At 40.5% G+C, this 26878-nt stretch overlaps 1 protein-coding gene across 7 annotated transcripts in view; it reads right to left on the bottom strand.

Moving 5' to 3' along the window:
- Window positions 1-26878, bottom strand: part of SLC45A4 (solute carrier family 45 member 4) — an 87393-nt gene that overhangs the window by 18712 nt on the left and 41803 nt on the right. For 6 of the 7 annotated variants that reach the window (XM_027645580.1, XM_027645585.1, XM_027645581.1 and 3 more), the window contains one exon: window positions 18214-18834. In XM_027645580.1, the coding sequence (XP_027501381.1) occupies window positions 18214-18457 (244 nt within the window). In that variant the 5' untranslated portion in view covers window positions 18458-18834. Of the gene's footprint in view, window positions 1-18213; window positions 18835-24839; window positions 24863-26878 lie in introns of those variants that run through there. The other variant, XM_027645584.1, reaches the window with a different exon arrangement.

The raw sequence follows: 26878 nt of genomic DNA, 5'->3' as shown, positions 1-26878 counted from the left end.
CTGAATCCCAGTATCTGCTTTTCATCTTATACAACAAAATTGTAGAAACCACTGCAAACTTGAGCAGTTTAGTCTATATGAGGCATGGGGGCTTCATCATTACACAAAGGCAGCCAAATATGCACTCTCTTATATTTAAAATAAAAATGCAGAGTTGCCACACATTTGGGTCATAGAATAAAAGTCATAGAATGGTTTGGCTTGGAAGGAACCTTCAAGACCAGGTCATTTCAACTCCCCAGCCACGGGCAAGGACACTTTCCACTAGACCAGGTTGCTCAGAGCCCCAGGGCCTTGAACACTTCCAGGGATGAGGCATCCAAAACTTCTCTGGGCAACCTCCCTCTGGGTCCCCCAGAGAAACTGCAAACAAGCTGCAATGCCTATTTTGACAACTTCATCACATGAAACTTTGACCACAAATCCTTTGCTTTTTGCTATCTCCCCTAAGATTTTAGGACTTTTAATGGCTTAGAGCTTGTGTGGGACTTGGAGCTGCCAAAAAAACCCCATTCCTGAGCCAATATATGTTGAATCAATGCACTGGGAATAGGCTTGACTGGTGGTCTGAGCACTACTGCTGTACAGTCAGCAATTGTACATAGAGTTTGTTGCACCCGTGAGAAACCACCTTTTAATTTCTGGATTGAAATAGGAATTCTGACCAACAGGGAAAGGATATGAAAAAGCACAGTAATTTCTCCTGGTGTCCATTATCATGATTTGAGCAGTGACAGTACAAGCTTTTAGGAAGGAAATAATTTTAAAGTGCTACTTGAAATCAGAGTCTGGTAGCACAGGAGACAAGGCAGACTCTAATTTGCACCCCAAATGTTACAGTATCTTGCAGAAGAAATGAAGAAGAAATGAAGAAGAAATGAAGCCCTATACTGGACTTGATTTTTATGTGGAAAGTTTTGCTTTTCATGCAGTGACTCCTGCTCAGCCTGTGTAAGACACTTGCTCGAGCCAAGCATTTGCTCAGAAGCCACTCGGAACAAGCAGCAAACAGCACAACAACATTGGAGGAAAATTATACTGATCAATACTTGTGATCAAAGGCTCAATTTATTTGCACAAGCTCAGGAGGAAGAGCTCAGAGCAAAAATGAAGTTTTTCATTGCTACTGGCTTTGTACATTAAAATGATTGCCCAGCAAGCTGTCAGGCATCTTTATTTGCTCAGTGTCTCGGGAGCGACCTACTGCATAAACATCACATAAACCAGGAGCAATATCAAAATTGTGGCTTCAGTCTCCTCACTGGTAAAATTCACATCCTGAAATTCCTCTTGTGCCTGTCAAACCTTCTGCTTAGCCTGCAACATTCACGAGCTGTCAGCACATTATAAGCATCTCACAGGCAGGAGGACGTGCACCCGGCAAGCTGAACACACTTTTCTGGAGCACAAACATTACCCACTTGCAAGAAGTCTCTCCTCTCCCTCCTCCTCCTCCTGGTTAGCTCTGTGCAAAAGAGGAATTTGTTCTGGGACATGAGAGTGGAGAGATAAATGCCTCCATTTGGATGGGGTTATGAGCACTAAGGGAGTGATAATCAAGAGAACAGATCATTAATAGGAATATTACAAGGACATAAATAGCATAGTACTTCAAAAGGACTGAAATCCAAATGCAAAATGCAGAAAATTCTTCCCAAAACGAGCATCACAAGTCAGCTGGAGCCCACCTGGAATGCTTGGGGAAAAAACCACAGGACCAAAGAGACACTTTGCAGGGGAGAGGACCAGGGCATGTCTGTCATCCTCTTCCAGGACAGGAACCTGCTCCCTGCATTGCTGTGGCATCCAAACCTCTTACAGCACATTCAGGCCTTTAAAATGCACCCATATGTCTGCTTTTGCTACTCCTTGTCATAAGGACGAGATTATAGACAAAATCTGAATCTACATTAGAGATACAGGAACAAATAATTAGGAAAATTAAAATAATGACATTAGGTTTGAGATGCAGGAAAACTGCCCAACATTTCCTTAAAACTTGTATTTCAAATTTTAAATTTCCTCAGGAGTTGGATGCAAACAAGTCACACTGTTACAGCAGAAACAAATTCCAAAAATTTGGAAACTATTAACATGCCATGTCTGCACTTAGACTAGAGCTACCCATTTTGAAAGACCAACCAAACTGGTAATAAAACAAAGCTCTTGCTCTTCAACAGCTTCAGTACAGAAATATTAGTGTGGTGTTTCACATACAGAGTTCTGGAGGTGCTTTTAAGCTGCAGAAGAGTAATATCTCCTTCTGGCAAAGCTCTTCTGCCTTTTGAAATCCCCCATGCAACAACACGCCAGCAGCAACCACAGTGGGTTAAATAACACTTCTGGAAAATGGAATTAAGGAAATAAGTGACAGGCCTCTTAAAGGATTTCATCATCCAGCTCTCCCATTTTCTGTCTCTGCTCAATTAATGCTTCTCAGCCTCCTACAACTGTCCTCCCCTTCTCATATTTGGCAACTGTGGGAGCCGTCAGTGTTTCATTAAGCTCTGCTCCTCCTCTGCCCTTCTGCCAAAGTTGTAGAAAGGTTTATGTGGCTTCCCTGACAATCTCTGGTTATAACCCAGTTTTATGGTGCTGCGTCAGGAAAGAGAAGCGTATGTTAGGAGAAGGGAGCCAAAGGTATGTGTGGAAGGGGGGAAAGAGGAAGCAAAAGCCTGAGAACAGCTGAGGTTTGAGGCATCAGAGAGAGAACACCAGGGCTGATCTACAGGCAGGCAAATGTGGTTTTCCTTTTAGCATGATCACAAATGCTGCCAAGTACAGCTTTTAAAGCTTCAATTATTTATTTTAAAGTTTCTAACCCTCCTGCTAATCTACTTCCACAGGAGTAACCTGTAGTAATTCAGGTAGAAGTAAGCTATTTCTAGCTTACTGCCCTTACAACAATCCAGTTTTCTACTTCCTTATCCAGTATTGGCATACATGTCTGTTACTTGATTTATTTGCTACTCCTGCTGCTGCTGAAGAGAAGGAATCAAAGGCAATGCACATGACATGCCTTGCTCAAGGAAAAAACAAAGAATCAACTGCTCTTGTAGATTTTTTTATTACAGCTAATTAGCAATTCCTATAGGTTCCACAGAATTATATCCTTATCAAACCCATGGTATTTATTTTTGCCAGGGTACATTCAGACCAGTGAGAAGTGCCAGGTTTACTTAAGCCAGAAGCTGAACGTTTTAAGCACAAACACTGAGAGTGCCAAACAAGCTTTCCCAATGCTGCAGCAGGTAAATAAGCTCCAGAGAGAGCAAGGAAAAAACATTGCCAAGAGCTCCTATCGACTGCTGAAGCAGATTCACTTGAGTTTTCTAGATTATCTGTGCCATCCTTTTTAGCTCTTGGGAAACTTGTTTTTAACTTTTCTTCCTCTCACTTATTAACCAATATTTAGAAATATATCACTTTGACACTAATAAGAAATTTGCATCACAGTGCTTAATGAGCTGAAATGGAATATAGATTAAATCTGATGCAACTTCTAATGTGCTGAACCAGCAGGAATAAAAAAATTTCATTTTAACCACTACTGCAGAGCAGTTTTAAGGGTATAACAGAGGTGTTTACACCAAATAAAAAGCTGAAAACTTTCTTCCCTGTTCCAGAAAAACACAGGCTGTGTTCTCTATAATAGAACCACCCGAGGCTGACTTCACAACGTCAATGTATTTATTCCCAGCCTGACTCTCCTGTCACTGGCCAGTCCAGCAAGCTGCAGATACAGAAGAACTGAAAGGTCACGCACACACACACCACCAGCATCCATTTCCCATCACTCCCAAGGGTCTTAATGTATGCAGCCCCGTGTTTGAAGGCAGCAATCAATAAGCCCTTTCCCCACACTGATCCTTCGCTCGCCCTTACGGGATGTAATTAAAATGCATCAGCTGTACGTGATGCCCCAGTTCATTACGTAACTCTGCAGCACTTCCCTGCTCGTCTCGCTGCAAGATTACACATCAATTACTGTGACATGTGTTGCCTGAAGATATGCAGCATCCCAGTTTATCCAAAGCTCAATAGGGCTTTTCGTCACCACTTCCAGAGTATCGGCACATTTATAAACAAAGGCACTTTGGGTTCAAAATGCCTTTAGAATTCCCAAACTCAAGAGGCTCTTACATATACAACAGAAAATCTGTCAGCACGACTTCCAGCAACCTGTGCTGTGAATTGACATTGGAGCTTTTGTTGCAGTGATTAACATGTTAATACCCTGGGATATGACCATCTACTTACACAACTGAGTCAAATCCTAACCAAAAACTCGTGTTAATACCTATTGTTTTTCTCCAAGTTGATCCAAACCTGCCTGACCTGTTAACTCTGGGTACTCAACCCAGATTGAACCAACCCTCCCACTGCCTAAAAAAATCTGGTTAACGAACAAAGTTTCACCTTAAGAACAAGTTTTCAATTAATATCATACTTGCTTAACAGGGACCTGCCCACAGCACTATGAGGCAGCAGCAGGTGCAGCCTGAGCCCCTGGAGCTCTGGTCCTGTTCTGCTCCACAGGGCAAGCAGTTTGTGTCCAAGGGAAGCTTTGACTGCCCTTCCACACTGCTCTATCCAGATCCCGAGAGGAGGTGAAAGCCTGACTGACAAAACTGAGCAAGGGCAAGGTGAAGAGCACGGCTCAGACATCCCAAATTTTCTGAGACTCGCTCACAGTCAAGGCTTTTAAACCACTATTGTAGCAAACACTGGGCTGGAAGGCATCACCTGGATATTAATTCCCATTCACTGCAGCACAAGTTTACCCCTGATGTGTCTGTTCCACCCCATTGACCCCCAAACTCTCGGGAATCATAAAGGATCTGGTTCATGCTGCCAAACAAATGACTGGCATATACACAGCCCAGCATGGCATCTGGGCAGTGTATCCAGGAACAGAACTTGGAAAAGGAAGGCAAGCAGACTTGAGGGTAGCCAAAAAAGTATTTTTTTGTTGAGCAGGCAGCCAGACAGAGTCAGGTCAGTACGATATTTGCGCCCTTGAATTGCAAACAGCAAGGAAAACAGTTCATTTCCAGCCTCGAGAGTAAAACCCAAGGAGCTTGTCTCTGCACATTGATAAAAGTCATCTTCTCCTTCCCCAATTTTTAGGCTTGACTACACTTTTGGAAGCCATGTGAACACAGTGACTCATGGAGGTGGTTCTTGGCCTGTGCACCCCTGCAGACACCATCTGAGAACCTTTATCTTCCCAAGGATTACTGACCAGACAGTTGATCTTTACCTTTCATCTGGGATCACATTTTCATAGTCCTTTTAAGGGTCAGTGGATAGTACAAGCAGCTCCTTCTATAATTACCCTGCCTGAACTCAATACAAAAAATAGCTAATAAACATTATAGATACACAATAGACACTTCATATTCTAGAAGTAATTTTTTTATCCAGCTAGAAATGCCCAAACTGCCAGAGGGAGAAAAAAGCTGAACTGATCCTACCTACAGTCCTTAGGCCATTGTAACCATGAGGTCTCAAAGTGCTTTACTCCCCTTTTCAATACTCAAAGCCTCCCAAAAAGGCACCATTCCCATAACAGGCTTACAAAAAGTGTATTGTTAATTGTTACCATGCTGCAAAATCACCCTTCTGGCCTTTCTAAAGGCTTTTGGACTATAGGTTTGTTTATGCCAGGAATAAACACTGCCTGGGACCACTTTAGTCAGAACTGTGCTACTGGGAAGCTCTACCAGCTAAAAGTTCAGCAGAGAATGGTAGCACGACATTTGCTTTTAAATTATTTGCTGTTTTAAAAGTACTGCTGAATTATATGAATGAATACATAAAGAAATGCTGATTCCTCTAACACATTATTCACTGTATGCTTAAAAAAAACAGCAACAGAGGAATTCTGCAAACAACCCATACTAAGCTCCTAAAGAGAAACTGCATTCCTCTACGCAGTTGCCTTTATTGAGGTTAATTCCTCATGTGGCTATATCAAGCAGAACATAAATCCTATTAGTGCTTTCCCTGTTTGCTTCAACAAATGAACTGCAGGTTGGAGTTTGCAGGCAGAGCTTTCCATGTAGACCATTGCTCCAGCAAAAACACTGCAGTTCACCAGTGGTTTTAATCTCTAGGTGTAAAAATGCTGGAGAGGACTACGAGACAAAGAATTTTAATCAACTGAGGGTGTCTCCCCACAAAAAAAGTGTATTTCCCCTCTAGCTATTCATGCCATCAACCACCTGTGTTGTGAGGGAAGCATTACAGAATATCATCCTCTCAGATGAAATTTTGGGGCTGATTAGACAGTGTTGGTGTTTATGGAGCCTGCCTTTAACTTTCAAACTTTCCTACACTTGCATGTGTTGGCTTGAACATTAACTTACATGGAACACGTGTACAAGAGAGATTTAAAAGCAGAGCTGCTTTCACATTGAAGTCTTCTAAACTAGTTAAATAAAACCCTTGATCTTAGTATTTTGAGCTTGCAGGGTCATACTACAAAGTTACACACATAGGAAATTTTGGTAACTAGAGCAGAGTCTCAGGCATCATTCCAAATAACTTAATCACTGTGTCCCAGAGAAGTGGCTCCTCCACTCTCACTGAGCTGTTTCAAAAAATTATACAACTGCATTTCTACATGAAGGATAATGAGATCCATGGAGTCACTTTGCACCAGATAACTGGAATTGATAGTAATAAAATCTGAAGTCAAACAAGCAGAGCACACTAGCCAATAAGACGGCAAACATTTCCTTTCCAAATGTGCAAATTATGAGAGTTAGGCCCCACTGGGGACAAAGCAGAACAGAATTCTTTTCCAACAACCATACAAGTGTTTTTATCCTATTGTGAAAAGCAGTTTTCATTTACATCACTCTGCTTGTAACCTTTTTCTTGTCGTTTGAAATTACAAAAGAATGGAATGAGTTCTATATTATATATACATGTATATATTATTATATATGTTAAATATATGTCACATAATATATATACATATATATATATATAAGTTCTATAGGTTACAGGTGTAGTCAGCAACACAGCATTATCCAGTCATGCAACAAAGAACCTGAATACTTTTTAAGATTGAAACCTCAATAATTTTCAAGATTGAATTTGGCAATCCTTTCATATCTGATGAAGGGAAAGTTGTACCAAACTCCTCTCCTGAAGGTTACAGCTTAAAAACATTTAAAGACATTTTCCATGTCAACAGGGTAAGAAAACACAGTGCAGAAAAATAACCTTCCTCTTCATTTATCTCCATAACCTCTGGTACACGCTGTGATCCAAACCAATGGAGTCCTTGGCACAAGATTTATGACCCATGACTTTGACTAACTCAGAGAAGGGGGAGCACTTGTTAAACTATTCCTTAATTAAATTATAGGGAAAGAGCCACCCTCAGCTTTTCAACTGATTACATACTCTGATTTTCTCATGCTGTCCCTAAATATCCTAGAAGCTCTCCCATGCACTCCGTGAGCTTCTCCACAGTTACAGGGTGTCTGTACTGGGCGGACCCAAAGTCCCTGGGGAAGGGGTGTCAACACTGCTGCTCTCCACAGGTCCTAGTGATGACCTCTGAGATGTTACCCTGTTTGGGTTTGAAAACTGTGTTTCTGGCACACTTCTGTTTGTTGTAAAGGAAAGAAGAGGAAAAAAATTCAAGTTCAATTTTCATTTCAGACCGATGACAAAGTTTCATTCTGCTCTTATTTAAAGTCAGTATTAAGAAAGCATCACTTAGTTTGTGTAAGAGGGTAGGTTTAGGTTTGATATTAGGAAGAAATTATTTACTGTGAGGGTGGTGAGGCCCTGGCACAGGTTGCCCAGAGAAGCTGTGGATGCCTCATCCCTGGAAGTGTTTGAGGCCAGTTTGGATGGAGCTTGGAGCAACGTGATCTAGTGGAAGGTGTCCCTGCCCATGGCAGCGGGGTTGGAAGGAGATGGTCTTGAAGGTCCCTTCCAACTCAAATCAATCTGGGATTCTACGTTGCAAAGGCACTAATATCAGGCCTATACCCCTTACTGAAAAACCTCTTTGTATAAGCAGATTTTCTAAAAAGGCAGATGTAGTGCAGAACCTCTACAGAGGTGATAAGCTGACACCAAAATCTAGCAACCAGAAACCTGTTTTCGTAGAGTTTTACAGAATAATGACTCAAGGGGAGAAAAAAGGAGCAGAGCATGAGGCATCTGCTCTTCATTTCTGTGGAATAAAACAGCAGTTCAGACATTTCCAGGGCTGCAGCGACCTCCCATCGCTGCATCAATTGTTTAATTTGCATCTGAGTATGATAAACAATCATTCTGAAGTCACCTGATGCAGGCCATGTAGGACAGCAGATATGCCTGTAATGAGTCTTCTTTGCCAGAAAATGTCTGGCTTGGTAGGACACTATGCCTGACTTTCCAAATCAGGCAAAGAAAACAGTGAATACTGCAACTGCCTCCACTACAACTAATTAACCCTGGTAAACAATCATTTATCTGAATACCCAAGGCGCTTTGTTGGGCTTAGATTTGTTAAGATTTCTCCTAGAGTGTCAAAGTTTAATACTAGTTCTGGAATATGTAATTTAATATTTATTTTCCTGCCACCTACATGAACTCTGAAGGGCATGAACTTGATCTCCATTCTCCAAAGAAATACTTTCCAGAAGTGTCCAGATATAACATTTGTAAGAGGTATTAAAACACTTCCAGATCAAGAGCTCATTTAAAGCCAGCGGGATATTTTTGGAATTTGCAGATTATCCTGGGGGGGAGCTCAGTTCTGATAGACTGAATTATTGAAAGACCATTGTTTACAGAGCAGCACAACTGATAAAAGCAGGAAATTCATGTTTTTATACAGTCTATACATGAGAACACATAGAAAATTATCCAGCCCAGTTTATCACTTGAGCCAGAAAGAGCAGACAGTGGGATCCAGGAGAGGAGAGAAATTCAAGGTTAAGATGATGTGAGCAGAATTTATACAAAATGTATCAGCATATTAAAGGCAATTGCAGCACCTCATGGTGGGACACTTGCCAAAGACAGAGCTGACACCAAGGACAGAACCAGGCCACTGCAGCGACGGAGCCTTTCTCTTCACCATTCTCCATATCAGCACCTCCATAGGAAAACATGGTCTGCTCTGGAAGTGTGTGAAGGCTTCTGGAACTGAGTGTGGAAGCTCTGTCCTCACCCCAAAAGCCTGGTGAGATCGCCCATAAATTTGCTGTAGAGAACTGTCACCCAGGAGTCACCATTCCCTATAAATAACAGAAACTCAGACACAAGTCCTTCTGTTTACCCAGGCTCAAGAAGGGTTCAAGAATTCAAATCTTTATTTTTCATAGCAGCACATGGACAAAGGGGCATTTCAAGGCTGGAACAACTTCATAAAGCACCTACTTCACATTGGGATTCACCACAAACAGGGACAGCAGCTATTTAGAAAACCTGCTTTCATGAACTTTGACGCTGTTTTACACAAAGTGGAACAGTTTCCAAGGACAGCTGCTGGAAGGGGGAAACCCTCTTTGCTAGACGTCCTCCCCAGCAGTGGGAATGGGGATTAGTGCTGTTCCCCCAAGTGAGGGGTGACAATAAGCAAAAGACTCAAATCTCTCCTCAGTTTCAAAGCACAGTTGGAATCATCTACCAGGTTGAGCAGCATTCAGTAAGTATTCCAGTGCTTTCCCCAGCCACTCCCTGCCCAGCACTGCTCCCAAATAAAAGACTTTCCCTCCCCTTTTCCATCTACTCTTTGCAGAGTTTAAGGTTCCAGGTCATTCTGATTATGGCCCGGTTATACTCCCTTGTCTGATGAAACCCTCTTAAATTCAATTTATTTCCGTATAAAAACTCTGCACCTACTACACTGCAAAAAAATCCACCTTGAGACTCCAACTAAAGATCACCAAGTGTTAATACAGTGTTGGTTTATCTATTTGTGGAAAAATCTGCACCTGTGCAGCTTTGTACCCAGTCACTCAAGACTTCAGAGAGGGGAATATGTTTATGGAGTGACATGAGCTATAGGGGATTTATCCAAGCCAATGTAAATACACTCTATGACATGGGTTTCCCCTCTTCAGTTAAAATGGACTTGTATTAATTTTATCATCAAACTTAATCATTAGCACAAAGCATTTCCAATAATTTCTTGCAAAACAGCCTGCAGGAAGCACATCTGAAAATTCCTCAGCTGTTGTTTGGTGAAAAGAGGATTATTAAAGGGAATCCCAACGGGGCATCACAACAGAATGACTGTTGCAATAAGCAAACAGAAGACTGAGGAGAACATAGCTCAGAGGGCTGCAGCTCTGACAATCCTTTATTAAAGCATTACAGCAGTTGGCAGCAGCCTGTTGACATTCTTTTCATTTAATTTCCAAAGTGGTTTTAATTTTATTTCCTTGGAAAGTAAGACTCCTGTTCACTGAGGAGTTCTCAACCATTCCCTTTTCATAACCTGTTTCACAATCCACATTCATCAGAACACCCATTTATTTGAGTCTCGGGGCTGCAAGTTCCAGTGCTGGACACCCAAAGCTCAGCTCTGCATCTGCAAGTCTCCGCCACCAGAACCCCATCCAAGAGCTAAAAGGTTTCTTTTTATAGTAAAGAACAGGCAATTGCCTGCTGGAAAACTGCCCTGGTGGCAATTACTTTGTAATAAAGAGCATGGAAGCACTATCATTTCTTGTGTTATTTCTACGGCAAAGTTACCTCTCGGGCAGAGGTGAGGGTCAAACTCAAACTCTGAGCAGAAAAACTTCTGCAGGTGCATTCACAGCTTCACTGACATCCTGCTCTAGGTGAGGGTCTTGAGACAGGAGTATAAAGAGATGTGGATGGAAAGCAGACTAAGAGGACGGGTGTAGGCTCAGAAAAAGGTTGCATAACTTGTGTTTAAAACCATTCAATTTTAGCACATTTCCAGGAGGTCAAAGTCTGTCCCTACTTCACCCATCCTTTCCCTACTACTCAAAGGAAATCTTAGTAAAAATCCAAGGATCCTGCAGTTCCTTGACTCCCATCTGTGCCCATTTCCACTCTAGAACTGCCCTTGAAAGCAGCAGAAAACCTACTGGCTTGCCTTGACTGAAACAAGGTGGGTCCACTGTGTGTGGGAGGAAAGAATTTCAAGTCAGTTCAGTGACTCAAGGTAAAAGAGAAGTCAAAAGCATGTTTACAATAGAGTGAAAAAAAAAGCTATTGGCTGATATGCAAATTAAAATAAAAAAAATATTTTAATTTAATATAGTCCATAACCAGTTCACCACTATTAGCTTGTAGCAGTGTTATTAATTAGCCCTTATTTCTGCTGCTTTACTGGATCTCCTTGGGGCAGGAGAGAAGGGATTTGGGAAAGGAGGAGAACACAGATCTCAAAGTATGCACACCTAAGTCATTCCAAACAGTTTGGTCTCTCTTAAACCTCGGCTACTCCAGACAAAAAGGAAGTAGCATGCTGGACAGGGAAGACTTATTGGTAGGAAAAGGCAGATAACATAAGGATAGAAATGTGCATTTCCTTTTCAGAGTGATTATTTTTGGAGGCCTCAGGCTCTTCTGACAAATCACAGACTGAAGAACAGACAATGAAATAAAAAATCTGCTTTTAAACCCCCATCCTTTGCTAACAGTCTCTGTTTTTATACAGTTTGCTTTGCCTTGGAGCGTGTCCTGCTTCTATCAGTCCACAGGTCTCAGACCTGTTAAGTGTTTCCTGTGTCATATATTGGTCACTTGCTCCTTTAAAGGAAAACTTCTGAGGATTCAAAAAAGCATTCACACAGTTTTCACCGTGAACACTCTAGCTAGGGGAAAAGAAAAAGGCATTAACGTTCCCATTGTACACACTTAAAAGATCAAGGACTTTTGTTAAAGATTTGGAAGGGGAAAAACATCACTGTAGTAAGTATGAACCTTATTTTAGAAGTAGCTTCTCCAGCAGACCTTATTCAGCCAAAAAAAAAGAAAAAAAAGGGAACAAAAAAGTTATCTACTGCTAAGGAATATTTCATGCTATGAGAGAAGCCTCTGAAGTCGTTTGCACTCAACTTCCCTCTCCTAGAAAGGTTTTTCATCCAAAGTCCCACAGTCTGTATGGCCCTACAGCCAGCCTGAATCCTCACGTTAGCCCAGCTCAAAACCTGCCGTGTGTTATCAGTGGTGCCTCTGAAGGTCAAATTCAGTGTTACTTAAAGAAAAAGAGAACATTATATATAAAAAAAAGCTGTCAGTAACAGCTATTGCACAACTGCCAGACCACGTGGTGTTTGCCTTGCTATGAAAATAAAGCACATGCTCCCAGCTGCCCCCAGGATTAAAAAATCTGAATAGTTCCACAGCACCTTTCTTTTACAGGTGCTTTAAACAGATCTTTAACCAAACCTTCCACTTAGGGCTATCTGTGTTCAAAATCTGGGCTGCTATTGCTTCGAGGTCAAAACATATTTTATGTAAGAGTTATACATGATATGAAAGCCTGACACGCTTGTTGGTAAAAAACCAAAAAGGACAGTAAAATTAGTCTTACACAAGACCTTGGTGGGCATAAAATTAGTGAATAAGTAGAAAATGATGGGTGGGGATGTTTTACAGAGCAATTTACATGTGCCTCAGGCACAATATTTGCAGTCTTATGCATTTCACCACATGAGATCTGAATACAAACTGGACATCATCTTATAGACTAACTGCAAAGCTAACAAGGCTGAAAAATGCATTTAATTGTTGATTATTCCAGGTTTTCTGGATCCACTGTATATTCAATCCTTGCCCTTAGGTGAGCTGTGTTACAGTCCCCTCTTGGGACAGGTCAGCTCTCAAGCCACTTATTCTTCCCAGGAGGATTTCAGATCCTGCAGTTCACTCTTGGCATCAAATGCAGCCCAGATGCAGCTGGACTGAACAGGAATTTAACTTTGGGAGTCAAAGAGTAGGTTACAGCAACTCAGTTTCTTCCTGGTAAGACAAGGTAAGGTAAGCCACAGCTGCAATGGAAGATGCAGCTTTGTAGAAAGACAGTTATAAATACATATAACCTTAATGTAACCTCTTGCAGGGATGAGGAATAAACTCGACTACTTGAGCTGAGCTGAGCTGAAATAGGGTCAGTGCTGCTTTGTGTTGAAGAGCTTCCTCCATCTTCGAGAGGTTTTCCAGCCACTCAGCCCTTTTACACTTGAATTATAGGCAGCCTCTAACAGCCCATCCAATCCCTTTGTTCCCGCCTGCCCCACCAGATCTTTAAGGATTTTAGATTTCCTTTGATCTCAGGCTTAGCCTTAGGAAGCCTATCCCCCTTCCACACTGAATTGAGTCAGCAGCTGATACCTTAATTCCTTTGAAGAAACAGACCTAGGAGCTGATTTATCCGTAATATTTCATGCTTGGTTTCTAAATACATCTCCATAATCTCCCCTCTACCTACACCCATTCTTCTCAGGCAGGTATCAACACTAAATTTCAATGGGGACAGTCACCACTTCACACGAAAAGAGTTCACTCTGTAATATTCAACCACTTCAGCATAATGAGTTCTCAGCTACCATAGAGATTTCTCAGAATCAGCACTTTGAATTATTGCTTAACACACTTTTTCCATACTGGCAATTTCACATGAACTAGATTTTCAAGACCCTTTAAGTACGGTCTGCTAAGCTTCAGGCTGGGTGAATTTTGAATGTTAGATAATTATTTTTTTTCTGAGACATTATATCTAAATGCTTTAGCTGTAAAATAACAGCCCAAATCCCTGAACAGCTTTCCTACATATATGAGATAGGAGCAACTATAGTATCTTGCTGATTTGAAAGGACCTAATGAAAGAAATAATTTCTTTTCCAAACAAAAATAATCTATATTATTTTGCTCTGCTTAGCTCAGTCTTTCTCCTTAGTAAAATCTATTAATTAGCACTGAAATACAGGTTTGCAGCAATGCTATTCCTTAGTGTTATTGCCTAAAAACAACACCATGCTCAGGGTTAAGCTTAAAATGACCAACTTCAATATTTAATGCTAGACTGGCCTATGTTTACTACAAGAACCCATTAACTCTCACAGCAAAACAAAGTAATGCCATCACATGTAGACACCCAGATTTGAAATGCAGAAAACCCACAGTTATTCCTGTACCACACCAGGGAAACAGCCCTAAATTTAAGTGACACTATAAAGGTAAGTAGCACATGTAAACTGATTTACCTTATGTTTCCTCATGAAACAATGTAAATGTACATGGTTTCTTTTTAAAAGCACTGGTGTAATATATTTAATTTATGCAGGGGAATGAGGAACAGCTCTGGTGCTGACAGTCGCTTCTGTGCCTATTAACTATTCATAAAACACTCAATAGCATTGAAAGAGCCTTTGAAGCAACAGTAAAGGCTTGACAAAGCTTTTATCATATTAAATATAAAACGTGAAACTTCATGTTTACAGCCACCACTACTCATTAGTCAGACAGTGAGGTTTTCATGCTGAAAGCAGCAGCCACCCCAAGTCACAACATACAGATTTTTTTCTTCCACAGTCCTAATGAAATAGGCACATGAATCCCACCTTTCAGAAGAACTAAAAGGGATTTACTGCTTGCATTACAACCCCAATTTTGTTTGAATTACAATGGAAATAATATGAAATTACCAAATTATTTATTTATTAATGGTTTAAAGTGTTATTAACAGAAGTCATTCACTGTGATTTCCTAGAACGAGTTTCTTCAAAAAGATAACAGTTTCTCCAAGTTTACACCACACCAGTCATCAGTTTCCCTTCCTTTTGCTTTTATTCAAGCAAAAGCCCTTGCAAAATAACTTTATCACGTATCCAAATCTTCCATGAACTTATGAACTGAAAGTACTTTTAGAGATTTAATCCTTAGAAGCCAAGTTCAATGATGGAAGAAAATACACTGTCATTTATAAACAATAGCAGGGATTTTAATTCCCTCTCACAGATAAGCAGCACTAAGTACCAGATGTTTCAGAAGACAAAGGCCTCATCCTACTCCTATGGAATTTGTAGTAGCTTATGTGCAGGGGAAGCAAACAGCAGGGTTAATGCAAAGAGTATATCCAAGGGTAACACGGAATCAGTTCCTCAAAACCCTTGGGCTGGTGAACAAGTAAACCTCAAGTGCTGAAGGTTTATCTTCTGGAAAAGTTTTAATGCTGGCTGGGACAAACTGCTCATTGAACAAGTCTCAGAAAGGTTAATGAAGATTTTGAGAGACTATAACTTCTGAAAGTGTGAACTAACAAAATTTCATCTGGACTGAGGCTGCCACTTCCCATATTTGGCATATTCTTACATCCTCTGAATTCTTCCCAAGAAGTTTACTGCTTCATTTTGAATTCTTAAGATGCAGGCACTAAGAAACCAAAGAGCAAGTTAGAATTAAAAACAACATGTAATATATATTTGGCTTGTTCTTGTTGCTAAGCTACTAAAGCCCAGTTACGACTACAAGGCTGTTATAGGTTTGTAGCTGCATTTCTGACCTAAACAGAGCAATAAAAACAATGATTGAAGTCAGAAATCAGAACTTCTTTTGGTATGGGTACAGCAACTCAGGCACTTCATAACCTCACCACAGTATCCATTGATTCAAGCAGCTTTCAGTGGTGCCTTTAGTTCTTTTGGTAAGATTTGGGAACTTCAGAAAATTTAAACACAGTGAGAATTCAACCACCACTGAATTGGAAAAAGATCATCCAAAGGACCATATCTCCTTCAGCTGATGAAATTTCATTGTCCATCTGCCAAATCATAACTACCTCTCTGATCCAGGCTCCAAAAACTGCAAAGGAAGTCAAATACCTGCAAGTAGAAAGTGTGTAACACCAGACTAAGGTGCCCAAGGTTTTCATGGCGGCATCTGATAAGAATCTCAAATGATTCCAGTGACCAAAGTTTTCTCTGAGGTACAGAACACACTGTAAAGTTTAATTGTTAATATTCAGCACACTGTGTGAGGAGGTTTTGGGGGTTTTTTTGGATACCCAAAAGGCTTCTTGTTCTTCAATTTATTATAAATAAAGTTGGTTGAGTCACCACACTTCCCCAGGTGCCACTTCTCAAATATAGTTGCTTGAGCCAATTTAATCTCATAGAAACTGAACGTTGCTTTTACCAGAACAAGATGCAAAGGGAATATTACAGCAGTTCGATGGTTATATTGCAATCCCCTCCAGTGAGGAATAAATATAGCTCATGCTGAGGCAGACAGATGTTGAGGTTGATAAAGGTAAACAGACCCATGTAAGAGGTAATTACCAAACAGGCCAGATAAGTCACCCGTGAATAACTTTAACCCTTCAGTGAATCCAACATTGTTTATTCCCCTGTTGAGGGAACATGAGCTGAGCACGAAAAATTTCAATTAGTTCCCAAAGCACTAATATTTGTAACAGCCTCTTCCATTTCCTATCTCTATGGCATGGAACATCATCTGCATCCCCACAGCCTTTGGCATCACTCTGTCGATTTGCAGCTTTTTTGGAAGAGAGATCTCTCTCCTTCCCTTCCCCCAAATCCCAACGTTATTTTGATCACTGGGGTTAGGGAAGGAAGGGAAGAGATATTTCTCAATTATCTGGAGGAAACAGCTAGAAAAGCTCACAAAAGAAATGTAAACTGGTAGAGTGCTCAGTAATTAAGAGGATGGTTTATTTATACTGTCTGACCTTACCCTATGGTAAGGTAAAGTCAGCTTAGCCAGACATGCATTTAATCATCCAGAACAAACAAAGCCAACAAAAAAGGACAGGACACTTAAAAAACTCAGGATCATCTCCATGCAAAGCAGGATGCAAGTTTGAGTTTAAGGTAGACAGTGACAGAACCAATGCTGCCAGTACAAATGATTTAAGTCTCTAAATCTCAACTTACCCAAAACACGGAACCTCAAAACAAGTTATGGACATTACAAACAATTCCTAGATGAAGTTGCTTGTGTTTTATTTAGCAAGTCAGGTCGATCAGAAAAGCTATTTAGAGCTTTTTAATGTCTATTTTAACTATGCCACCAATAGATCCATGATAAGCTCTGAAAAGGAAAATTTCCAGGAAAACATGGAGGCATAACTCATCAGCATCTCCCATGGCACTAACTGCACTGATTATTCACTCCTTTGTTGATTCAAAATAAACCAAATAGCAATTTAATATGAAAATAGCTTTTTGACTGCAGGAAGACTGCATGAAAGGATTTGTTCACAAGCTGAAACTATAATGCCCTTTTCTCATATCAAATATAAAAATATGGTTGTTTCATTCAAGGTGCCAATCTTGAAATTTTTTAATGATGTTGTAAATAGTATTCACTGAACATTATTTTCTAGTTGGTTGAGTGCTTCTGTTTGGCCACAGCCGAGCAAGCTGTAAGACACAACTGCACAGATAAGCCCAAGTAAACATATAATATACAAATACTGTATATACAATTATACAGTGCACACACATTGTTGATTTATTCCCTCATGGAACCACGGTCAGCCTGGTATTTCCATTCAGTGTCATGTAATACTTTATGATGTCTGATTGAGAATATGAGTTCCTGGATTTGATAAAGGTAATACCAGATACTGTTAACACTGTAAACAGTTTATTGGAAAGCTAATGACAGGACTCCCCACAAAGTTTAACACTGGCTATGCCTATTCTAAACCTCATCACACCCCCCATTATCATCTAAGGCTATTGGTACTGTGGTTTATTCATATGTAGTCATGTGTTATAAACAAGACAGATAAATCACATGAAACAAGACTCACCAGTGGATTGAAATAAATGCAATATTTGACTAGCAGTTCGAAAAACAAATTTATCCAGCTGTTTATTCTAAAGTACTGTAACCTAAAGCATTTCTCCATAAATTTTAAAAAAGCTTCACTGCAATCCTTTATAGTCCAATATTGTTCCTAGTTTCTAGGACACTTACCTTGTAGTAAAGAATTATAGATTAAAATCAGGTTACATTTTTTACAGAGGGAAGCAATATTAGACAGAAGATGAATGCCTATAGAAATCCTTCCCACCTAAACATGTTTACACAGTTGAACCTGTGGCACAGATAATAATGAAAAAAAACCCCAAAACCTTTTTACCTTGTGTACTTTGAGCTGGCAGACACCACTCCCCTCTTCCTCTGGCTTCAATCAATGCAAAAATACACAGAAAGCTTTGACTAACAGAAACGAGGATTACTTACCAATTTGTAACAACACAGGTGTTACCAAAGCTGTCTCCATGGCATAACAAAACTCCCTGCCAAACATTACTGCACCATGCATCACCCACAGGCGTATTGGTATCCGGTCTATGGATCCTTCACTAATGGTCTCCTCCCTACTTTCATTCTCCTTGTTCTCTGGTTTCTGAAGCTGTGCCACAGGTAGATCTTGAACTTGCATAGATTCCGAGTCAGCATTCTGAGGAGCCATTTTCATTACCATAAAAATATATATATATTTGTTATATCTATATAAATAATACTACCATAACTCCACGAACAAGTTAGGGTGTCTTCTCTTTTCTGCTTCTGTTCCTCAGGCAAGTAATGCTTATATTCCTCTTGTACAAACAGGTATCTTGCAACTTCTTGTATAGATACGAGACATCAAGAACGAAAAGCTATTTGGTAGGAATTTCAACATATGGCTTGCTGGTTTACTGTGAGTTAGAGTTAAAAATCCATAATTGCCATTCAGTTAATACCAGTTTCATAATTATTATTGAAGAAGTGCTGAAGTTGTTATTCGTGCTACAGAGGGGTGGAAAGGCGACACAAAGAGGTGCTCCACTGTTAATCCCCATCGAGTGGCTGATTAATCTGCAACAAAAAGCAAGCATTTAAAAATTTCAATAGCATTTTTCAGGATATTGTGCCCCCCCCCTTAACCATATACCCTATTTCCTGCTTTCCATTGTCCTTGCCTAGCACAGGGTCTTTTATCCCACGTTCCCTCCTACCTCTGCACTTTCCATTGAAATGCAGTTACGCCTCGTATTTAAATGATGCTTTACTGTACTCAAGTTCCTCTGGTTTGTGGTCCCACACAAAGCCACAGGAGAATATCAGGGTATTTGTCTGAGATCCTCAGAACACTGAGCATAAGACAAGTTCTGGGAAATTTAAAGAAGCTTCCATTTCAGAAACAGCATAGGATATTCCAGCACTATGCCAGGAAGATGATTCATCAATTGCCATGGTCACACAGACATCTCCATTTAGGCTTTTGGAAGTTACCAATTACTTTGCAGTAACCATCACACCATCTTATACTGAAGATATTCCTCAAGCAAGCATGAGTAAAACAAGCTATGATGAATATAACTAAGGAGCGATATTTAAATATTTCAACTTCTAATGAAGATATATACAGCATATGAATTCATCTTGCTGCACACAAGACCAGAGCATCTTACTCCCACAGCCTGTGAGGCTGCTGAAATTCATGAAAGCAGAATGGTACAGTATCTCCCACCATACATTAAAATTATTCAAATATATTCCAACCAGGTAAGACAAGCTTCTCCTGTATTTTCCATTCTTTTGTGCCGTAGACAAAACCTTGGCAGATTTATGTACTGTGGCATGTCAATCAAAATGAGTTCAAGCACTTATGAGAAAGAGACAAAGCATCTCATAAGAAGTCAGATTATATGATGTTTGGACTAAAAGGAAGCATATTTACATCTATGCACACTGTGTGACTGAACTCCTATCCCGGGACAAAACCCCTCAGGGAAACGGTTCCACGAGATGTGGGCTCTGTGAGCAGAGCTGGCCTGAGAAATCCCCACACTGCAATTCCCAGTCCCTTCAGCTGTGGCAACAAAAACTCTTTGTGGGCTTGAGCACAGACCAGATCATTAAGTGGTGAGCCTAAAAATGAGCCTTAGGACACAGCTGACATGCTTGGTGTTTAAAGCATGTCACAACACCAGCTCTGTTCCAATGTGACCTGAGATACTGTTCTACTAGAAGTCCATCATGGGAACATCATCTTGAGCACTCCCTCCTGCTGACACCCTCTGTCGAGCTGTTTATTGCATGTATTTTGTTCTTCCTTTCAAAATCAGCTTTTTTGGTGTGGGTTTTTTCATCTTTCAGGCTCCCCAGGATTATTGGAATTCTTATATTTGATCACCTCATCAACAAACTAATATTAAAATTTTCATTCGAGCTGGACAAACCTTTAAATCACATGAGAAAGTTAAAAGAACTTACTAAGCAAGTTCTATAAACCAAGTTTTGAGTTCGAGGTTTTAATCTATAAGCATTTAAATAACTCAACAAAAAGGACTCAAGAAAGCATTTCTCCAGCCACTCAAAATTAACAGAAGATGCAAGTAGTTTATCATAAATACAAAGTACTCTATGTATTAAAAAGCACATCCACTTCACATAACACAAGTTCTGAGTGAGCAAAGCCTACAAAATACATGTTCTGGAGTAGGAGCAATTATTTTAATTATAGACTAGTGACAAAATGTTTAATTGCTGGCAGACCCAGGCAAAATGACATTCAGTAGAATTTGAAAGTACACGTTAGCTCTTACTATTCCAAAATCACTCAGAACATGTGTGTTGTATTACAGACTAAGGGTCATGGATTACACTCCTGTACGAGATGGCTTTAAGGTCTCCACTGTTCTCTCATGTCTAATTTCCCCTCCTGTCACTGCCTATGAAGGATTTAATTCCTTTTCCATTAACACCTCATCCCATATGCAGTGACAGGGCAGCAGGACAAGGCACAGAGGATTCATCACACCAGAATATTCTGTGATGCACTGGGGCAGCCTGCACACACAGGAGGGATGACACCAGGCTGGGAGCATTTGTCCCTGCAAAGGATAAAGAGGCAGGACAAAAAAGGATATCTGAGATTTAGCCCATTTGAGCCAGGCTCTTAAGGGATGACTGAAAAAGTTATTTCTGAAGTGGAAGATGATGGGAAGTGATCAGATAATTTAGGAGCCAGGAATAATGGATGGTGGATGGAGGTAGACTTTGAAGCTGTAATTGACACAGATAAGAACAGCACATTTAAACATGCCAGAAAAAGCGATTACAGTGTTCAAGTGCAGCAGCAAGAAGCACAATGGACAGGTTTTATCTAAAAGAACAGAGAATTACTGTTCCATTATGTCAATTTTGTGGTAAGCACAGCACTGGACTTCCTGCAGCACTTTCATCTGACTCCAAGTGCACGTCTAATACAAGAGCCAGAGAATAACAAGAGCCTCTCAGAAAGGTCTTCAGTTCTTTCCTAAGCCCTGCTCTGTTGTGTTCATATTCATTTTAGACTGATCCAGATTCTGCCACTGCTTTTTCCCATTTTGAATTTGGCAAGTTTGAAGAGTGGCATTCTTTCTTACCCAGGACAAATTCATTTACCTGATGGAAGTAAATATTACAGAGGTTTTTATGTAGCAAAGAACTTCAAAATAAATGGCATCTGAAGAGGAGCTGGATTAAAATACCAAAGAGTGATTCTCCTATATCTGCATCCAGCACAAATTGTTTTTCATGGCTGGTTTTGAAGGGCATTTTCATGACTAACAACAAATAAGGCAGTAGAATGAAGAATTTCAGCCATGGAAGAGGTTCATGTTGGGCATTGTACAGAGGTTGACGTGAAGAGAAGTTTAGATACAGATACTCATCTTGCCAAGTGTTTATGGAAGGAGGGGCCTGATCACACTGGTTCTTCTTCAACTTAATTGCACGTGTTTTACTTTGACCTTTGGCCACATTGAGGCAATGACAAAATCTATAAAGCAATAGTTAATATTTCAACAAAACAAGCAAGTAATATATCCTGAAAACTAATCTGTAACCATAATTTTATAAAGCTGCTCAAATTGCTTCCAATCTTATCTGTTACACTTTTACTATCTGTCTTCCACTGAGGCCTAAGTCATGACTAAGTGGAGCACAAAACATGTTACAGGCTCGACAGGGTTGTATCACAATAACCCTGTGCCTCAAACAGGTTGTGTTCACAGAAAGAAATGTGTGAACCATAAAAAAACCAGAGGAAAATAACTACCTTTCTTTAAGGTTTTCCGAAGAGGAAGTGTTATATAGGTCATATTTGTGGCCCACAAAATTCAGTGGTTTTCTTTTCCCTAGTGAACACTAAGAAAGATGCAAAAAGCCCACGTCAGACAATTATACAACAAGATGCCTCAGGCAAATGACTTCTATCACACTTCTGTGTCTAAATTCAGGACTTGGGGGCTGACAAGCAGTGCTGCTGCATTTGTGATACCATGACCTGGAGGTCAGCAGACTGGCAGCACACCCATCTGTACCAAAATAAAGGGGGTTAACAGTGATCCCCGCCCAAATCTTTAAGACTGAACTATTTTTAATGCATGTTTCCAGATCTCTCTTGCTAACAAGGAATAGGAATGCACTGTTTGAAAAGAAACCAGATTCCCTGAACCAGTGCCAAAGCACGTGACTGTGAGCTGGGGAGTACACAGCAAGTCTCAGGTAAAATCGCACACGTATTTTCTTGAGCAGTAATAAAGCTTGTCAAGTAGATAAAGTTAAATGGGTCCAACTGAAGACAACGAGACAATTTCAATTCTTTTAGAGGGTTTTCTTCCTCCGAAGCCATTAGGCAATCCTTAAGGCATTTATTGGTGTAAGAAATAATCTCAACAGGGTAGGTGTGCATCAGCTATAAAACCCCAAGGCACTGTAGGGAAAATAAGCTGACCCCAAGAAACACTGGAATGAGCAAACCACAAAGGATTGAAATAATTCTGTTCAAACGCTGTTGACTATCTAAGGGAAAAAGGAGAGGGTTGAGCTGAAGCAAACTACCCATTCTTTCATCCTGGTCTTTAAAGTTTATTGCATTAGCTTCTAATAATTTATTTAGTCATCCCTTGTCTTCAAGATCTGCCTCTTACATTATGACATTTTACATGGGAGAATACATTCTGACCAAGGTTGTCTCAAATCACAAAGAACTCCATTCAGTTTTGCTCACAGGGATTATTATCTAGTGATGTAGGAAATAATCTAACTCGAAGATTCTACTGTTTAAATGAATTTCACCTTCTTGATGCTGAAAGGAAGAGTGAAGAGACAACTTGAGCCATCATTGCATACAATGTCTCTTCATTGTTTACTACTAACTTCATAAGGGAAAATAGCTAAGAACCAATTCTTACAGAATTTAAGTAGCTTTAATGGTTCTGGTCACAGCTGTAATTGTCACATCAGGACCTTTCAGTGATCCATTCTGCTCAACACATCAAAAAACCCATAAACAATGAAAAACCCAAGTAAGTGCTTCTAACTCAAGAAATATTTAAATGTTTGTTTGATAAAAAAGTATAAGAATCCAGAAGCTGCCAAATAAGACCAGATTTCTGTTCCTCATGGAGCCTTACACCTTACCCTCCTCCAATTCTTCACTGAGTGCATCCAAAGACATCCATTTTAGTAACCACACTATTTCACCTGTGAATCATGTCAGTCCAGCAAGCCTCAAAGTGCCCAGTCATTTGCCAGATACTTTTGCTGCCAAGCTGGTTTATGCTCAGCTTTTCAAGTAATATGGCCATATCTTGAAAAGTTATCTAGGTTGATTTAAGTTTTGCTTTAATATTAGCATTGGAAAGAAAGGCATTCTGGGTTTATCTGGCTTTTCCTCAGGCTAAATAAATGTTTGGCTGAACAGTTCTACCCCCACGTTGCAGACAAACATCACTTATTATTCCTTCCACAACTCAACTCAAAGTGGACACTGGGTTCTGCTTCAGCATCTGACTGGCTTGCGAAATGATGCATCGTTTGGGCTTGTGCCTTTTCCAGAGTAAAATGGCACCGGGCCAAGGATAATTGCTAATGTTTTGAGTTCAAATGCTCTGTGCTCCACCACATCAACAGACAAAGAGAATGCTGCTGTGAAAAAGCAGCTCTTAAAGGCAAGGCTGACCTTCACCCCTCTGCAAGCGTGGCTACAACACCAACTCACAAAAACTCGTCAATTCTCAAAATACACTAAAAATTACTCTGTAAGCAGCCAATGCAACTGATTTTGTACAGAAATATCACATAAAATATATTAGTAGCTTATTATACTGCTGACACTCCAGGTTTCTTCATCACTTTAAGATGGTATAAACAAGTACTTCCTCTAAGAGCAGCAGCTCTTCCTTTTCTCTGCCCCTGGTTCCTTACTCCCACCGTTTCCTCCGCACAACACAAGCGGCTCAGCCGTGAACCACACGCTGTAACTGATTTGGGCCGAAAACTAAACTGACAGAAACGCATCCAAGAAGCCAAAAGAAATCCTTTATAAAGCCAGGTTGGTTTTACCTGATTGCAGGGCCACACAGATCCATCCCATCACAATACGGAGGAATAGGGGCAGCTAAAAGTGCTCCTTTGGGCAGCAATACCCAAAGCCAGTGTGAAACTGCAGCTCGCAAAGAAGTTGTTGATGCATCTCTGTGGCTACAAGGTCAAAAACTAACCTGCCCAGCTCAAGACCAGTTCAGAAAGCAGAAGGATCCTGGGGCATGCTGGGAGAGCTCTCCATGTACTCTGCCTCCTTGTACTCACCAGATGCAAGGCAGAGCACCACTTACTCGGCCAAGAGGCAGCTATTTTCTGCCCGGTTGTTTTGCGGCTCTGTTGCTAATTATTAGCAGCTGTTTATAGTAACAGAACTGGCCACAAGGGAAGTTTTTCTGGCCCATGTCAGTACTCAAGCGCTCAGTCACTGCAGTAGGAAGAAGAGTGTCTAGAAAACATGCCTGGAGTCTTTGGCCCAGCTTGTCAAATGTGCTCAACAGACTTACTTGTATTTCAGCAGAAAGGCTGAGTGCTGCTGTGATCTGATTGAGTTGTTCCCTCATAAAGGTAGACTCAAACTCTGTGACTTTTTAGAAGCACCATCACACAGGTGAGTCACAAAGCCTTTGGTTCAAAAAGGCAGCAATCACAGGCAGGTAGTTGTTTAAATTCCCATTAAGGCTTCTGACATAGTCAAATGCAAACATAGAAAGGTTTTTAGCTACTGCTTTCTAAAAACACAGCTGTATTAACCCCATCAAAGGGACAAGACCACACTTGTTCAGGAATAATTTTTAAAAATCAGTTATACCATATGTTACTTGACAGTCCCATGTGTGAGCAATGTTACTCTAGATCCTGAAAGTCAACATCTCATTTTAAAACAGTCTTACATTAAACTGGCCTGGCCTGTTGTGAATCACTAAAAGCCTGCCAAAGCAAAAGGGTTAAGGCTAACTGGGTGCAATAAAGAACCACATTTGACATGTCCCAACATCTAATTCAACATTCAGGTAATCAAAGGCATTGAAACACAACAGCATAAGCCAGCTTGTTGTACAAGGACACCACGCCTCAACAACCCTACGACTGACACCGACTGAAGGCTTAGATGAGATTTTTAGCAAGTTCGTATTGAAACCTGAGATATAAAAAAAAAAAGGCAACAAAGAAAAAAGCCACTGGAAGCAGCACAGTGCTTTTGCAACATGACCTACTTTCGAGGCTACAACACAATTTAGGCCACCGAAGCAAGGTCTGGGCGGGGGTAAGTCATTCTGCAGCACGTTGTGAATTAAAATGATATGGAGCAATTCACCTCACATGGAGAAACTGCATTTTTTCCACTTCTTCCAACACAAACTTTTGCCTGCCCTCAGGACTTTTCACATACCGTAAGTCAGTTGTTGTCTTTTACAACCCCTGCCCTTCTGTTTAAGCCAGGGCACAATGTTTGAAATACATATTCATCTAAGAGAAGCAGATGATGTTGGCAGCTTTCCTACTATTAACGCTGAACATCTGATATCCTCAACTCCCCAGCAAATAAATATCTAAACCACAATCCAAAACCTAAAAAGCAAGGGTGTGAACCTCTTCATTTCAAAAGGGTTAATGAAGACTTGTTGCACCCTTTCCTTGGTATGGATGCAAACCTGACATGTACAGGCTTACAAACTCCAGCCCTGCCAATGTTCAATCTTCCAGAGGGTTTCCTGCCTACTTGTTTAAATAAAACATGGCCTTGACTAGAAACCCCGTGGCTTTCTTGGGACCCTCTTTCCACCCCCTCCCAGCTTACTCAGAAAGTGACCAAGAGTAAGATTTTGGCTCCTGCTGGAAGCAAAGCAGTCACAGATGGCAATGTGGGAATTACAAACTGCCCCGATGGGCTTTTTCCTGCCCAGACACATGAGAAGGAATGGAAAGCTCAAGAGGTAAGGTGGGGAGATGGAGGTGCTCGTGACATCTTTGTAAGACAACACTATTTAATCATTCTTTGTGTTTTGGAAGCCAATGTAATTTCTCCATTCATTACTGGGAAAAAGAGGTAGGAAATCACAGGTCTTTATGAAATTACTGAAACAATTCTGGGAAGCCATCTTTTTAAGAGGGATCCAGAATTTAATGTGAGACAGACTTTATTCAGTGAATTGGATATTATACTGCTCCCCAAAGGCACAGTCTGTTACTAATATTGGATCAGATTACATTGTTAAATCACTGCTGCTGCTGTTTTTAGTAGGAAATACTTCATTTTGTTAAACTGGAGAGGTGGCATTATCTGATTAAACGTACTTTTTGTTTTATTGATGGTTAAAAACTTCATAGATGCTCACGTTACCCTCATGTTTATTAATACAGGCACATTAAACAAGTAAACAGCTAAGGGGGTATGGGCATAAACAGCAATAGAGAAGCCTTCAGAGCTCGTGGCAAACGTAACAGCTGGGACCAGAGATGCTGGAGAAAAATACAGGCACAAAGAAGCAGTTTCCCAGCACAGCAAAGACAGGCATATCTCATTTGTGACAGCTGGATCTCC

The sequence above is a fragment of the Corapipo altera genome, unplaced genomic scaffold, assembly GCF_003945725.1.
Source record: "Corapipo altera isolate COAL_440 unplaced genomic scaffold, ASM394572v1 51, whole genome shotgun sequence".
Taxonomy (NCBI): Eukaryota; Metazoa; Chordata; class Aves; order Passeriformes; family Pipridae; genus Corapipo; species Corapipo altera.
Note: the sequence above shows the minus strand (reverse complement) of the source record. Positions and strands in the feature narration are given on the sequence as shown.